The sequence below is a fragment of the Nerophis ophidion genome, linkage group LG08, assembly GCF_033978795.1.
Source record: "Nerophis ophidion isolate RoL-2023_Sa linkage group LG08, RoL_Noph_v1.0, whole genome shotgun sequence".
NCBI lineage: Eukaryota > Metazoa > Chordata > Actinopteri > Syngnathiformes > Syngnathidae > Nerophis > Nerophis ophidion.
Window position 1 is genome coordinate 29016861 of NC_084618.1, and position 14458 is coordinate 29031318.

The window sequence follows — 14458 nt, forward strand, 5'->3', positions numbered from 1 at the left end:
ATGCAGCCACCCTGACATCATGATGCATCTGGAAGGACTCGAACTTGTGCAAGGCTTGCTTAGCAATTTTGAGTCTTGATGCAAAGCTAACCGGTGCAGTCTTATTTCCTGAATGCAAAGTGCCTTACAGTCCACAAGATGTCACTCGCATGCGCGTGCAGGCTGCTTGAATGAAACCACGTGGCAAAGCAGGCAAGCATTGTTCAAGCAAGTCCAACTCTGTTTCAGGAGGTGGTGCTAAATGGCCAGTAGGGGGTGCTGGAGTCTATCCAAGAAGTTCCTTGGACTCCTCAGAAGAGCAGTGAAGAAACTTCCTGTTGCAGTTTTAACGTTTGATTTTCCTGCTGTCAAGCTTACTTTTGATTCAGAATATTTTTCTATTTAATTTGCACAAAACCTGCTTTAGAGTTTTAGGTACTGATTTTTGTTCAATGTCTTTCTTTGTACAGTTAGCGGTAGTTTTTTTTAATTATGCATATACAAAAAAACGACATGTATTTTTATGACAAATTGTATTTTATCCAGTCAGCTTGAAGAACATAGTAAAAAAGTTTAAACATGTCTAAGAACATTCCTTTATTATCATTTACATGTTGAGTACAAATGTTTTTGGCTGCTTCAATGTGATAACATATAATTTTACAAAGCCATTATTGTAACAACTTTTTGAAAAGCTTTAAAAATGTTTAAGTTGCACTTGAAATGTGTTTGTTACAGAGGTCTATAAAACTAGGCCTTACTAGCTTACAACAAACCACAGGCAGCTTCTCAAGTCAACACTTTGCTTTTGGTCAAATTGAAATTGAAATGTAGAAAGTCAAAAACAACTTGGTAACTTTTTCACCGTCACACACACAAAAAAGTTATCTTTGCACAAGCCTAACAAAGGCCTGTACCAGCTGAATGAACGGCTCCTGGCCTTCGTGGAGTCCCTTAGAACCCGGCGTGGGCGGCTTGGCTTGCGTGCACGGCAGAATCCCGCTGGCTGGGGACGACGGCGAGCCCCTCCGGAAGTGGCGGGACAAGCTGGACAGGAGCGTGCTCTGCAGAGGATTACAACAAGACACAATCAGGAGGAGAAACCAATGTGCAGTCCACAAGTCTTTTTTTTTTTTTTTAATTGTCCCTCTATGTTCTAAAAATAAGATATGACACTAATTTGATTCGTCAGCTATAATGCTAAAACGGGTAGGGAACCTATGGCTCTAGAGTCGGATGCAGGTCAGTTGATGACTGCATCTGGCTCTCAGATAAATCTTAGCTTACCATGATAAGTAATTAATAATTCCGCTGGTAATCACAGTGTTAAAAATAACATTCAAATTATCAAACATTCTCATGCATTTTAATCCAACCATCCATTTTCCATCACATCTGTCCAAGATGTCGCATTAATGGTAAGAAGTATTATATTTATTATTGGTTAACTTGTAGAATAACAATGTTATTAAAAAGAATAAGAGACTCATTATACTCTTAAAATTTTGGTCTTAAAAATGCACGCATTTAGTTGTATTGAGTGTTAAAAAATATTATATGGCTCTCACGGAAATACATTTTGAAATATTTGGCTTTCATGGCTCTCTCAGCCAAAAATGTTCCCGACCCCTGTGCTAAAATGATATCTTAGCATGTCAACACCAAAATTATACACAATTTTAATTTGATGAATTTGAATTGAGTGCTGGAACACACACAATGTTGAATAACTCAGAGGAATTCTTAATAGCCAAGTAACAATTTGTCTTGTTTTAATTCAAATACAAAAATATACATATCCTCCATTTTGATTGTTTGGATGAAGAAAAACCAAATGATAGTTAAAATACACTAAATTGTGTGAAAAAATATATTTGCTGTATTTAGTAATATTTCTATGAAATATGTAAAACAATATCCACTATGGATTGAACTTTCACAGCATCATGTTAGACCCGCTCGACATCCATTTCTTTCAGTCCCCTGAGAGGGGGGTCCTCTCCAAGTTTTCTCATAGTCATCATTGTCACTGTCGTCCCACTGAGGTGAGTTTTCCTTGCCCTTATGTGGACTCTACCAAGGATGTCGTTGTGGTTTGTGCAGCCCTTTGAGACATTGGTGATTTAGGGCTATATAAGTAAACATTGATTGATTGAATATTCTGCAGGGGTTATTTTCTACTACAGAGGGAGCCCACTAAAATATTAACACTGAATTATTATTCTTACTCTTGATTTTAATCATATTCAATAATTGTATCTAACCTACTTACAGTTTACTACCTTATCAAATAGATAGATTAATGTTTCTTCTACACACAAACCTTAGGCTTCGGTCAGGCAGAGTAAGAAAATAATCACATATACTGTATAATAAGGGACTCATAAATATTTGTTGAAAAAACAAAACGTACATACAAATGTGTTAAAAGAAATTAAATGAAAATGTTTCTTAAACTGTCAAAATTAATATAGCCTTACCACTTTAGTCATAATTTTTGCGCACAAGAAACTTCTCTGTGACTGAAGCTCCAGACTTCTTCTGTTTGATATTGTCATTACTGTCACAAGTGGTGGAAAAATGTATTATAACTGAATTAAAGTGGTCTTTTAGTCAAGAAACATTACCTTGATGCTGGAATTGTAATCAATTGTTTTCACAACCTTATTTCACATTCATGGAATTTGTGAGCAATTTTAAATTGAATGAGGACTTTTGCACCAGGCACTTTTAGAATTTTCATTTCAAATCCATCATCTTTTCCATGAGCACTTTGTCCTGTTTACATCTGTTGCAACAGCTAGAAACACACGAGCCTCCACCAGGGGGCAGTGTAGCGTACCCAGATGTAAAACCTATTTTGCACAATCAGCCTTTTCATGTAAAGCAATAAAGGAATGGAACAACCCCACAACAAATTTGAAAGTTGAACAGATTACTCTTCGGCTTTAGAGCAATCAAAGCTGCTCACATGGTCACTAAGGTGGCCACTATGTTTGACACATCAACTTCATGTGTATTATATTTATCCATGACAGCATTTTTGTTGGAAATTGTGAGGTGTGTGTGTTAAAATCATGGTTGTTTTTACAAATGATGACAGATGTGAACAAGAGCATGTATTGTCTTTGTGTGATGATGTAAATGAGCTGTGGTTGTATTGGATATTAAGTGTGTCCATAAAAGGGCATTTTATGACTTTTCTTAATGTGATTACATGCTATAGTATGATTTTATTGTCATAATTTTATTGCAGGATTTTTGTATCCTTCAATTTAGGTAGCCAGGGACTGCAGATGGAAATTAGCTTTTTAACTATAATCTGGTAAAGAACATATCTGTCTTTGAGCTTAAAGGCCTACTGAAACCCACTACTACCCACCACGCAGTCTGAGTTTATATATCAATGATGAAATATTAACATTGCAACACATGCCAATACGGCCTTTTTAGTTTACTAAATGGCAATTTTAAATTTCCCGGGAGTTTCGTCTTCGAAATGTCGTGTAATGATGACGTGTACGCTAGACGTCAAGGGTTTTTAGGAAGTATGAGCGCTACACACACACACAGCTAAAAGTCGTCTGCTTTAACCGCATAATTACGCAGTATTTTGGACATCTGTGTTGCTGAATCTTTTGCAATTTCTTCAATTAATATTGGAGAAGTCACAGTAGAAAGATGGAGTTGGGAAGCTTTAGCCTTTAGCCACACAAACACACGGTGATTCCTCGTTTAAAATTCCTGGAGGTGAAACTTTCCTATGGATCAGAGCGCGGTCAAGAGAACATGGATCCCGACCACATGTCAACCAGCAGGTTTCGGTGAGAAAATTGTGGTTAAAAAGTCAGTTCTTACCGGAGAAAAGCTGAACTTGTGTCGTCCATAGCTGCCGTCGACTCCCCTGAGACGTTGCGCGTCAAGACACACCCGTGGAGACACCCTTCCGACTATCAGGTACTATTTAACTCACTAAAACAGTAGCAACACAATAGAAAGATAAGGGATTTCCCAAAACTATCCTAGTAAATGTGTCTAAAAACATCGGAATCCGTCCCAATGCAATCGCGTTTTTTTTTTCTAGTCCGTCGCTATCAATATACTCAAACACGAATCTTTCATCCTCGCTCAAATTAATGGGGAAATTGTCATTTTCTCGGTCCGAATAGCACTTTTTGTTGGAGGCTCCCATTATAAACAATGTGAATATGTGAGGAGCCATCAAACATGTGACGTCATCGTCTGCGACTTCCGGTAGATGCAGGGCTTTTCTCTTAGCACCGAAAGTTGCGAACTTTATCGTGGATGTTTTCTACTAAATCCTTTCAGCAAAAATATTGCAATATCGCGAAATGATCAAGTATGACACATAGAATGGACCTGCTATCCCCGTTTAAATAAGAAAATCTCATTTCAGTTGGCTCTTTAATGTTTTTGTGCATTGTCCCTTCAAATAAAGACTAAAATTATGATGTGATGTTAAACTGAGCACCCGCCTGGTAAGCACCATTGTGATGTAAACGAGACATTTCTATTCGAGGCATAAAAGTGTCATGAAAAACAAACATGAGGTAAAGTGGTCTAAAAATGGAGGAGACGAGGAGTTGCTACTGACCAGTTCCGAGCTGAGTTCCTGTTTGAGTCGCTGTTTGTCTCGGGGGAGGATGGCGGCGTCTTTGAGGCAGCACACAGCCTGAGAGGTGAGCACGTAGAAACAGTTCTCCATGGTGAACATCAGCAGAGACCTGAAATGCGACAAGGGGATGAAGGGCAATCACTGCGGCATTGTGCTTTTTGAAGGAAGGTAAGAAAGAAAAAAGTCCTCACTTGAGCGCTTGGATCTCCTCTGAGGAGGCCAGAGAAACCACGCTCAAAGAAATGTCTTTCTTCTTCTCCATCTGACCAACAAACACAAATATGACGTTGCGTGACAAGAACCCATTCTGTCAGCGAGGAACACGAGCAGAAAGATCAAAGGATGTGAAGGAAAACTTTTGTGTTAGTATAAAACGGGGGTCACCAACGCGGTGCTCGTGGGCACCAGGTAGCCCGTAAGGACCAGATGAGTAGCCCGCTGGTCTGTTCTAAAAATAGCTCAAATAGCAGCACTTACCAGTGAGCTGCCTCTATTTTTTAAATTGTATTTATTTACTAGCAAGCTGGTCTCGCTTTGCTCGTCATTTTTAATTCTAAGAGAGACAAAACTCAAATAGAATTATAAAATTCGAGAAAATATTTTAAAGACTTGGTCTTCACTTGTTTAAATAAATTCATTTATTTTTTTACTTTGCTTCTTATAACTTTCAGAAAGACAATTTTAGAGAAAAAAATATAACCTTAAAAATTACTTTAGGATTTTTAACCACATATACCTTTTTAAATTCCTTCCTCTTCTTTCCTGACAATTTAAATCAATGTTCAAGTTTTTTTTTTTAATTATTGTAAAGAATAATAAATAAATTGTTATTTAATTTTTCATTTTAGCTTCAGTTTTTTCGACAAAGAATATTTGTGAAATATTTCTTAAAAATTATGATTAAAATTAAAAAAAAATATTCTGGCAAATATAGAAAATCTGTAAAATCAAATTTAAATCTTATTTCAAAGTGGATTTTAAACTATTTAAAACACGTCATCAAAATTCTAAAATTAATCTTAATCAGGAAAAATTACTAATGATGTTCCATAAATTCTTTTTTTAAATTTTTTCAAAAAGATTTGAATTAGCTAGTTTTTCTCTTAAATTTTTTCGGTTGAATTTTGAATTTTAAAGAGTCGAAATTGTTTCAAAATTAAATTTTCTTTTTTTTCCTGTTTTAAACCGTTCAATTAAGTGTTTTTTTAATCATTTATTCTCTACAAAAAACCTTCGGTCAAAGGAAAAAAAATGTACGATTGAATGACGGACAGAAATACCCATTTTTTTTATATATATATATATATAGATATATTTATTAAAGGTAAATTGAGCAAATTGACTATTTCTGGCAATTTATCTAAGTGTGTATCAAACTGGTAGCCCTTTGCATTAATCAGTACCCAAGAAGTAGTTCTTGGTTTCAAAAAGGTTGGTGACCCCTGGTATAAAATGTTAAAAATAAACGATAAACTTCAATGACAACAGTTGTTTATTGCTGTTAATTGTTTTCGGATTTGACCGCGTTTGATAGCTAATTCATCCCCGTGAAATAGGAATCAATTACAAATCAGATATTTTCATTGTTGGAACATTAAAAAAACTACTACTTCCTAAATAAGATATTGACATTATGAGAGGGCCCGAGACATAAAATAAACCCATCATACTCATTTTATCCAACACAGTAATGTTTCCTGAAGTTGAGCCAATCAGTGGCCACGATACTGTTAGGTTCCATGTAGTGGACAAAATTACTTCAGTATTATTTTTACTTCATTTAGTCGTGTTTATGCTTGAAAACACTTCCTTTAAGGACAAATAATTGCAGAACGTGCTTTAAAAAAAAAACGTGCGATGTGGCAAGGGACGACTGTACCTTTAAACGTGTCATTTGTTTGAAAAATAAACTTTTTCTTCAAGAACGTTTCTCACAGAGTGAAATATTTATCATTTTGATGATTATAGCTCATAAATAAAAAGCTGAATATTATACTATTCACACAATTCAAAATGTAACTTTAAAATCTTGCCTACCTTCGAAAAATCTGTCTTAAATCAAATAACGTTTGAACAATATTCTCATTTATTGGGATTACAGTATTTTTCAAACTATTAGGCACATTTAAAATCCTGGATTTTCTCAAACATTGACACTGCGCCTAATAACCTGCTGCGCCTAAAGCCCCGACTATTTCTGGTAGTGGGGGCCTTTAGTGAGATTTTAGGGTGTGTTCCTTGACTTTTGTCTAAAAGCGCCAAATTTGGCACAGGTGTAGATCAGGGCATACTTACAGTTGTGATCAAAATTATTCAACCCCCACACAATGTTGGTGTTTTAGCAAGTTGGACATGTATTCCGTATTTTGTTTATAGTCATATCAAATAAAGATGTGTCAAATAGACAAATGCAACTTAAATTGTAACACTGTATTTTACAAAATACCAAAAAAGGAAATTTTTCTTAATATCTCATTGACAAAATGATTCAACCCCCTAGTTACATGCATCTTTAGTACTTAGTAAAACACCCTTTGGCAGTAATTACATCCTTCAAACGTGATACATAACCGGACACAAGCTTCTTGCAACCATCTACAGGTATTTTAGCCCATTCATCTTGGGCAAAGGCCTCCAGTTCATTCATATTCTTGGGCTTGCGTGCTGCAACTGCCTTCTTCAAGTCCCACCACAGCTTTTCTATAGGATTTAGGTCTGGCGACTGTGAAGGCCACTCCAGAGTCTTCCAGCCCTTCTTCTACAATCACTCTGATGTTGATTTGGAGGTATGCTTGGGATCATTGTCCTGTTGGAAGGTCCAACGTCTCCCAAGCCTCAGCTTCTTCACTGACTTCATGACATTTGCTGCTAATATATCCTGGTAGGAAATAGAATTCATAATGCCTTGAACGCGCTGGAGATTACCGTTACCTGAGGCAGAGAAACAGCCCCAGAGCATGATTGACCCCCCACCATGCTTAACAGTAGGAAAGGTGTTGTTGTCTTTGTAAGATTCATTTTTTCTCCTCCAGACATAACGTTGATTCATAGGCCCTAAGAGTTCCACTTTTGTCTCATCACTCCATAGTACAGTTTCCCAAAACCTTTGGGGTTTGTCCAGATGATTTTTGGCATACTGGAATCTATTTTTCTTGTGCCTGGTAGTCAGAAGTGAGGTGCGAATGGGAGTTCTGGCATGGAGGCCTTCATCTCGTAGTGCGCGCCTTATTGTCTGGGACGAAACCTGCCTTCCCCCCTCTGCAATGTCCTGTTGTAGTTCCTCAGCTGTTACCCGGGGGTTTTTCACCACTGTACGCTTCAGCAGTTGCACACAGCATCCTTTTTTTACCACGCCCAGGTAGTGTTTCCACTGTGCCTTTAGCTTTAAACTTGCAAATTATGCTCCCAACTGTGTCTCTTGGAATGTGTAATGTCTTTGCTATTTTCTTATATCCATATCCTTTCTTATGAAGAGAAATTACCTCCTTTCTTGACTTCTTTGACCACTCCCTGGACTTCACCATGTTACAAATACACCATTGACCATCTACAAGAAGCTGAGCGTCAGTCTTTTTCAGTCAGTTTAATTGTTGCTCGTTATGGTTCTAATCACATCTACAGGTGTTTTCAACACCTGATTGAAAATACCTTATTCAAATTCTGTTCTTAAGAGTTATGATCTTCAAGGGGTTGAATAATAATAATAATACCAAAGAATACCTTTTTTGGTATTTTGTAAAATACAGTGTTACAATTTAAGTCGCATTTGTCTATTTGACACATCTTTATTTGATATGACTATAAACAAAATACGGAATAAATGTCCAACTTGCTAAAACACCAGAATTGTGTGGGGGTTGAATAATTTTGTTCACAACTGTAAATGATTTGGCTAGGGCGCCCGCGCCGCTGACCTTTGGGGTCGCTACAGCGGCTGATCCATTATGGCCGCCACCTGAACACGCTTTTGCCTCAACATTTGAACCAGATGAGCTACACATCCAAACTTGGTGTCTATTTCATGTTTTTTGACAAATAAAAATATGATGGAAAAATCATCTTTAGGATTGGGTGTGTCTGGACACCTAATTAGCATATTTCCAAAATGTAAAAATTAGGTGTACTAGTGGAGGCTCTCAGGGATATTTTCGTTCACTTTTGTCTAAAAGCGCCAAATTTGGCACAGGTGTAGATCAGGGCATAGTTAAATGATTTCGCTAGGGCGCCCGCGCCAGTGACCTTTGGGGTCGCCTCAGCAGCCAATCATATATGGCCGCCACTAGTAATAGCTTGTGTATCTAACATTTGAAACAGATGAGCTACAAATGTATACTTGGTGTCAATCCTTTTTTCTCCCTTTTCTGTCTACACAGTGTCTGCTTCTAAGCATTCCATGATTGTGTAGTTTCAGAGACAGTATTGTACTGAAAATGATTCATTAGTATCGCGGTACTATACTAATACCAGTATATTGTACAACGCTAACACACACACAAAAACATACATACATATATGTATACATACATACATTCACACACACACATACACATATATATATCCACACACACACACACACACACACATATATATATATACACACGAGTACATAAAAATTATTTTAAAAATATGTAATTTAGATTTTTTTTTACATTTTGATTGGACTTTTTTAAAAATTATATCCACAAAGTTAAATGAGCAGTGTTGTGTGGCCATTTTTGTACCTGTTGATTTTTTTTCTACACTATGACTAAGGAATGTTGTTTGGATTAGGTCCTACAAGTCAATGCTGCACTTCATCGACCTAAAAGTTCAATTAAAGGCAGAGTTACTTACGTCGGCGATAAAATTGCATCAATCAGACCCCTGGACACTTATATATGATATGGATACACTGCTCCCGATCTAATTGTTTAGTAAACTTGTGCCATTTCGCAGGCCAAATTGAAGACACCGACGTGCCGTAGTTTGGACAACCCTGGTATAGAACTTAGATCTGTAAGTAAACTCGCTAAGCAAGCGCTAAAAACTACCGGTACAAGAAAGATGACGGGGAGAAAACGCTGTCTAAGTGGAGGCACGTAAATAGAACGCCGCATTCTGAAGAGACGGCTCAGAAAGCGGCTTGAAGATGGTCTGTAAAACAATCTATGCAACATTTTGACCAAAGAACCACCATTAAATGTTATGTAGACCACAAGTAAGTGTTTTACATCTAAAAAAAAAAATTCATAACATGACTTTCTTTATGAAAATAGACCCTCTCATCGACAGTGCACCTTATAGGCCAAAAAATGCGGTACATTACACATATTTTTAGTATAATTTCAACTGATTTGCTTCGACATTATGCCTTTTTATTTGTGTTTGTTTAATAAAAAGAGTGTGGCAATACCTCACTGAGCATGCTCAGAGCCACGTTGATGGTGGCCAGGAGGGTCCCAAAGGAAGGCGCAACATCGGGGTCAAAGGCCGGCGTGGTGAAACTGAGCACAAACAAGGTCCTGTACTCGGCCAGGTCCATGCACTACACACACAGACACGTGCACACATTATTTACGCAACATGAGGAAGGGGGCAGGGCTTGGCGGGCCAGACCTGGTCCAGGAGGATCTGGCAGCAGTCAGGTGTGAAATGTTGCAGGCTGGCCAGCGTCTTGCTGAGGATCTTCAGGAGGCTGCACTGCACAGCCAACAGCGCCTTTTGCTCCGCCTTCTGCTCCGCCTCCTCCCGCTCACCTCGGCACGCTATCGCTGGCTCCTTGGAGGGCGTCTGCGGAGGGCGCTGTGTCCTGGCGAGAGGCGTGGGTGGCAAGGACTCGCCATTCTTAGCCTGAAGGGAGAAGAATCAAGTATTTGATGTACTTACATATGACTACTAATATGAATATTATAATTACTAATAATAAATGTGGGACCTGAAGGTAGTGATGAAGCATCTTCTTACTGTGCAGCAAATATGTGCACGTCTGACACAAGTAGCACAAGTTCACCTGCACAACACGAGAAAACACGCTCAACCGAAATAAAACCCAGGCGATTAATTCTTAACAGGAGACCTTCAAAATAAACATTTAGTTGGAAGAGTTAACATTTTATTGATCTTTTTGCTGTATTCAATAAACTTTAATCATTAGTTTAAGTACAATTTATGTCCATATTTTGACAATAATTTAATGGCAGTATTGGTCATACTTCAAATGTTCAATACCTTTGAATGATTCCATTTTTGATCACAATTATAATCAGACAAAACATGTAAATTTGAAATATTTGAATTATTTCCTACTATTGGCTCTGAATTAAACCCTTTGATTTGTGCTCTTAAAGTCCTCCTGTGTCCAGGGACTTATTTCCTGAGTTTGTAAACAAAAGCAACAAAATATTTTGTGATAAATAAAAAAAAATTTTTTTACCCAGCCTGACCATATACTGATGATAAACTTGGTATTATTACTGTCGATATTTGTACCAATGCGCCCAGCCCTGCTTACATCCAAGAGGTCTAGTTTAGCGGTAAGCATAAGAATAACCCCCTCAATTTTTCCCAAAAAACGGATTGACTCACTGGAATATAAAGACAATATAAAATGCATCCGTAAACGTGGATGCAAATGCAAAAGTGGAATATAATTATCTGTAAATCTATTTATATCTGCAACTTCTTTTGTAAATGCAAACACTGCACCTTATTGTTTTTTTATCCTGCACTCCTGTACAGTTCAAATTTGAATGACGATAAAGGAAGTCAGTCATCTTATTGACATCATGCACAAAAGTGCACTAATAGCTTGTTTTAAAATGTCTCTGACAATCTTGCACGTTCTGTTTTGGAAATTACATCAATGTTTGAGTCACTGTTTAATAAATACAGTTTTGGTAAATTGACTTAGTCGTGATTTTTCCCTCTGCATGAAAGTTTAAAATGAGCATATATTAATGCAGTATGACCAAGAATGTTTTAATATAGACACATAGAATCATCATACTGCTGTGATTATATGCATCAAGTGTTAATTCAAGGCTAAGGTAAAATATCAAGATATATATCAGGGCATGGCCTAAAAATATCGAGATATTAATAAAAGGCCATATCGCCCAGCCCTAATTAACGGTATTAAAAACTATTGTCGTGAAATTGACATCATCAATATCGCGCAGCTCTAATGACATATGTTTTTCACCTCACCTGAACGTCATGGAGCAGTTTGGGCAAGTGGAACTGCCACTCGCTGCAAAAACTGGAAAGCTGCAGCAGGAAGCCAACTGTGTGGTCGGCCTCGTCCAGACAAGCCAGACTCTGAACTGTCCTGACGGCGTTCAAACACTGCGCACAGAGGAAGACAACAGTTGTACTTTTGAAGTATTTTGTCATCCAAGTCTACACGTGCTTGAACTCACCTGCAGGATGCGCTCTTGGTGCACGCCGACAAAGTCCAGCGCCTCGTTGATGAAGTTGTAACGCAGCGTCTTGAGGAGACTCTCCATCAAAGACATGCACAGGCGGTAGACGCCAGGCCAGCACGCAGAGTCCTGAGACTTGCGGGTGAAACTCTGTTCGAAAGGACGCCACAGTTTCAGTGTGAATGCGTGGGAAATTCCCAAACACACTAAAGGAGGTGCTGTTACCTGCGAGCTTCCGTTGGAGGAGCCTTCATAGACGCCGAGGAGAGGGAGACATATTGTTTGAATGACCCCCGCTCCTGCGACGGTGGATGCTCCCTGAAGGGTGCGCGCCAGCGTGAGCAACAGGTGCAGCGCCGCCTCGGTGAAGTAGAGGTTCTGCTTGGAACGCAGGCTGAGCTCCATGGCGCTCAGCACAGACGGCAGCACCGGCACCTTTCTCATCACCGACACCCAGTGCTCGCCGTCTTCGTCGGCGCGGCACAGCTCCTTGGCCAGGTGGAGCGCCAGCACACACACCTGCGGGACAGCCGGGAAGTTGAACGTGAAGACAAAAAGGACACGAGTCGGACGTACCCCGTCTCTCTGGTCCTTCTGGGGTCCGCGAGGAACGTCCGTCTCCATGCTGTCCTCGTCATCCGGGGGTTCCAATGAGCGCTGGACGTGACGTGTGTTGTCGATGAGCGCCAAGGCCTCGTCTTTGACCGTCTCGCACACTGAAGACAGCAACTGGGGCAGCTGGGAAATCTCACCGCCTGGCTCACACATACATTTTCCTCCTCCTTGTAACCATGACAACGAGATCAAATTACATGTTTAAACTCGACGGTACCGTTGAGCCCTTGGATCTGCAGCACGGAAATGAGTGCAGACAATATTTTGGCTTTGGTCCTCTCCATCATCTGCTGGTCGGCTTGTAGGACACACTCCAGGATGAGGGACAGCGGGGACAGCACGTCGGGGGCCGTGGCCACCACGCTGGATAGGACAGCAAAGAATGAAGGCTTGTCCGTTGACTAATAGTTACAGTCAAAGACCTGACTGAAATAAGGTGAAGCATAACAAGATTTGCAGGGAGAATAAATAAACGTTATAGGGCTGGGCGATATATCGATATATCGCGGGTTTGTCTCTGTGCAATATAAAAAATGACTATATCATAAAATTTGAGTATACGTTCTCCCGCAGTTGCTTTTAGCTGCGGGCATTCCCACTCCTTCTTGTGTCTTCTTCTCACAGCGTTTAAGCGCAGGTTCTTACATACGTCACATACTGTCATGTCATACGTCACATTCGTATAAGCCCTCGCCCAGCAGAGAGGTAGCAGCGTGGCTAACGTTAGCCGTGATGCTAGCGGCGTGTTATGAAATTGCGAAAGAAGGTGGGAATCTGGTACATGAAGGAAGAATTATTTCCCAAGAAAAACAGCACGGGTCATCGTCTGGCAGTGGTTCGGCTTCAAGTGGGAATATGTCGAATAGACAACTTTAATTTGTCAAGTGTGGGGCACAAACGTTGCTACCAAAAATAGCATTACTGCTAATATGTAGCATCATTTGAAAAGTCACCTGCTAATAACTTTAATACAGTTTTGGTAAATTGACTTAGTTGTGATTTCCTTCTCTGCATGAAAGTTTCAAATGATCATATATTAATGCAGTATGAACAAGAATGTTTTAATGTAGACACATAGAATCATCATACTGCTGTGATTATATGTATCAAGTGTTCATTCAAGGCTAAGGCAAAATACCGAGATATATATCATATATCGCGATACGGCCTAAAAATATCACGATTTTTAAAAAAGGCCATTATCGCCCACCCCCAAAAGGTGGTGTCAAGAAAACTTTAAAAATATTGTATTATGAGCCCAGCTCTAAGTGAAACCGCTGGGAGCGGGGTGGGTAAAGTGTCCTGCCCATGGACACGACAACACTGATCAAAATAGCGGCGGCGGGGATCAAACCTGGAACCTTTTAATTGCTGGCACAGCCGCTCTACCAACCGAGCCACGGGATAATGCATGTTAATCACGCATTCGAGCTGTGTCTCGAAAATTTGACAGCAATGAACACGTCCTCAATGGAATGTAGTTTTCCAACTAGCGACAGTGCTTAGCTACTACTTCTAAGTCTATGTGTGGCAAATAAATTACATGTCTTATAAATATCATTCCTGGAAGACGAGGAATAGCTAACCATGCTACACATTACTACACACTGTAGGAGGATAAGCTAACTGCAAACTAGTATGTAAACAGGGGTGGGCGGATCAATACAGACATTGACGATACCAAGTATAGTATCAGCATATGGTTGACTCGATACAACAATTGACATTTCTTATCATCCAAATTGTATTATTTTATTTTAAATTAGAGCCAATAATAGCTAGTTATTTACATTTCAATTGACATTGTTTGAGAGCCATCCGAAGTGAT

The 14458-nt window shown here is 39.2% G+C and overlaps 2 protein-coding genes across 16 annotated transcripts in view; one reads left to right on the plus strand and one right to left on the minus strand.

Annotated features, from left to right (window-relative positions):
- cdk5rap2 (CDK5 regulatory subunit associated protein 2) overlaps positions 1-561 on the plus strand; it is a 68193-nt gene extending 67632 nt beyond the window's left edge. For all 15 annotated transcript variants that reach the window (XM_061908206.1, XM_061908207.1, XM_061908209.1 and 12 more), the window contains one exon: positions 229-561. In XM_061908206.1, coding sequence (XP_061764190.1) covers positions 229-305 — 77 coding nt within the window. In that variant the 3' untranslated portion in view covers positions 306-561. The remainder of the gene's footprint in view (positions 1-228) is intronic.
- nup188 (nucleoporin 188) overlaps positions 562-14458 on the minus strand; it is a 40665-nt gene continuing 26768 nt past the window's right edge. Inside the window, exons 32-42 of the mRNA XM_061908211.1 lie at positions 12848-12993; positions 12592-12770; positions 12241-12534; positions 12013-12165; positions 11801-11938; positions 10530-10604; positions 10211-10444; positions 10008-10139; positions 4807-4877; positions 4595-4724; positions 562-1043 (exon numbers count right to left, since the gene is read on the minus strand). Of these exons, the coding sequence (XP_061764195.1) occupies positions 864-1043; positions 4595-4724; positions 4807-4877; positions 10008-10139; positions 10211-10444; positions 10530-10604; positions 11801-11938; positions 12013-12165; positions 12241-12534; positions 12592-12770; positions 12848-12993 (1732 nt within the window). The 3' untranslated portion in view covers positions 562-863. The remainder of the gene's footprint in view (positions 1044-4594; positions 4725-4806; positions 4878-10007; positions 10140-10210; positions 10445-10529; positions 10605-11800; positions 11939-12012; positions 12166-12240; positions 12535-12591; positions 12771-12847; positions 12994-14458) is intronic.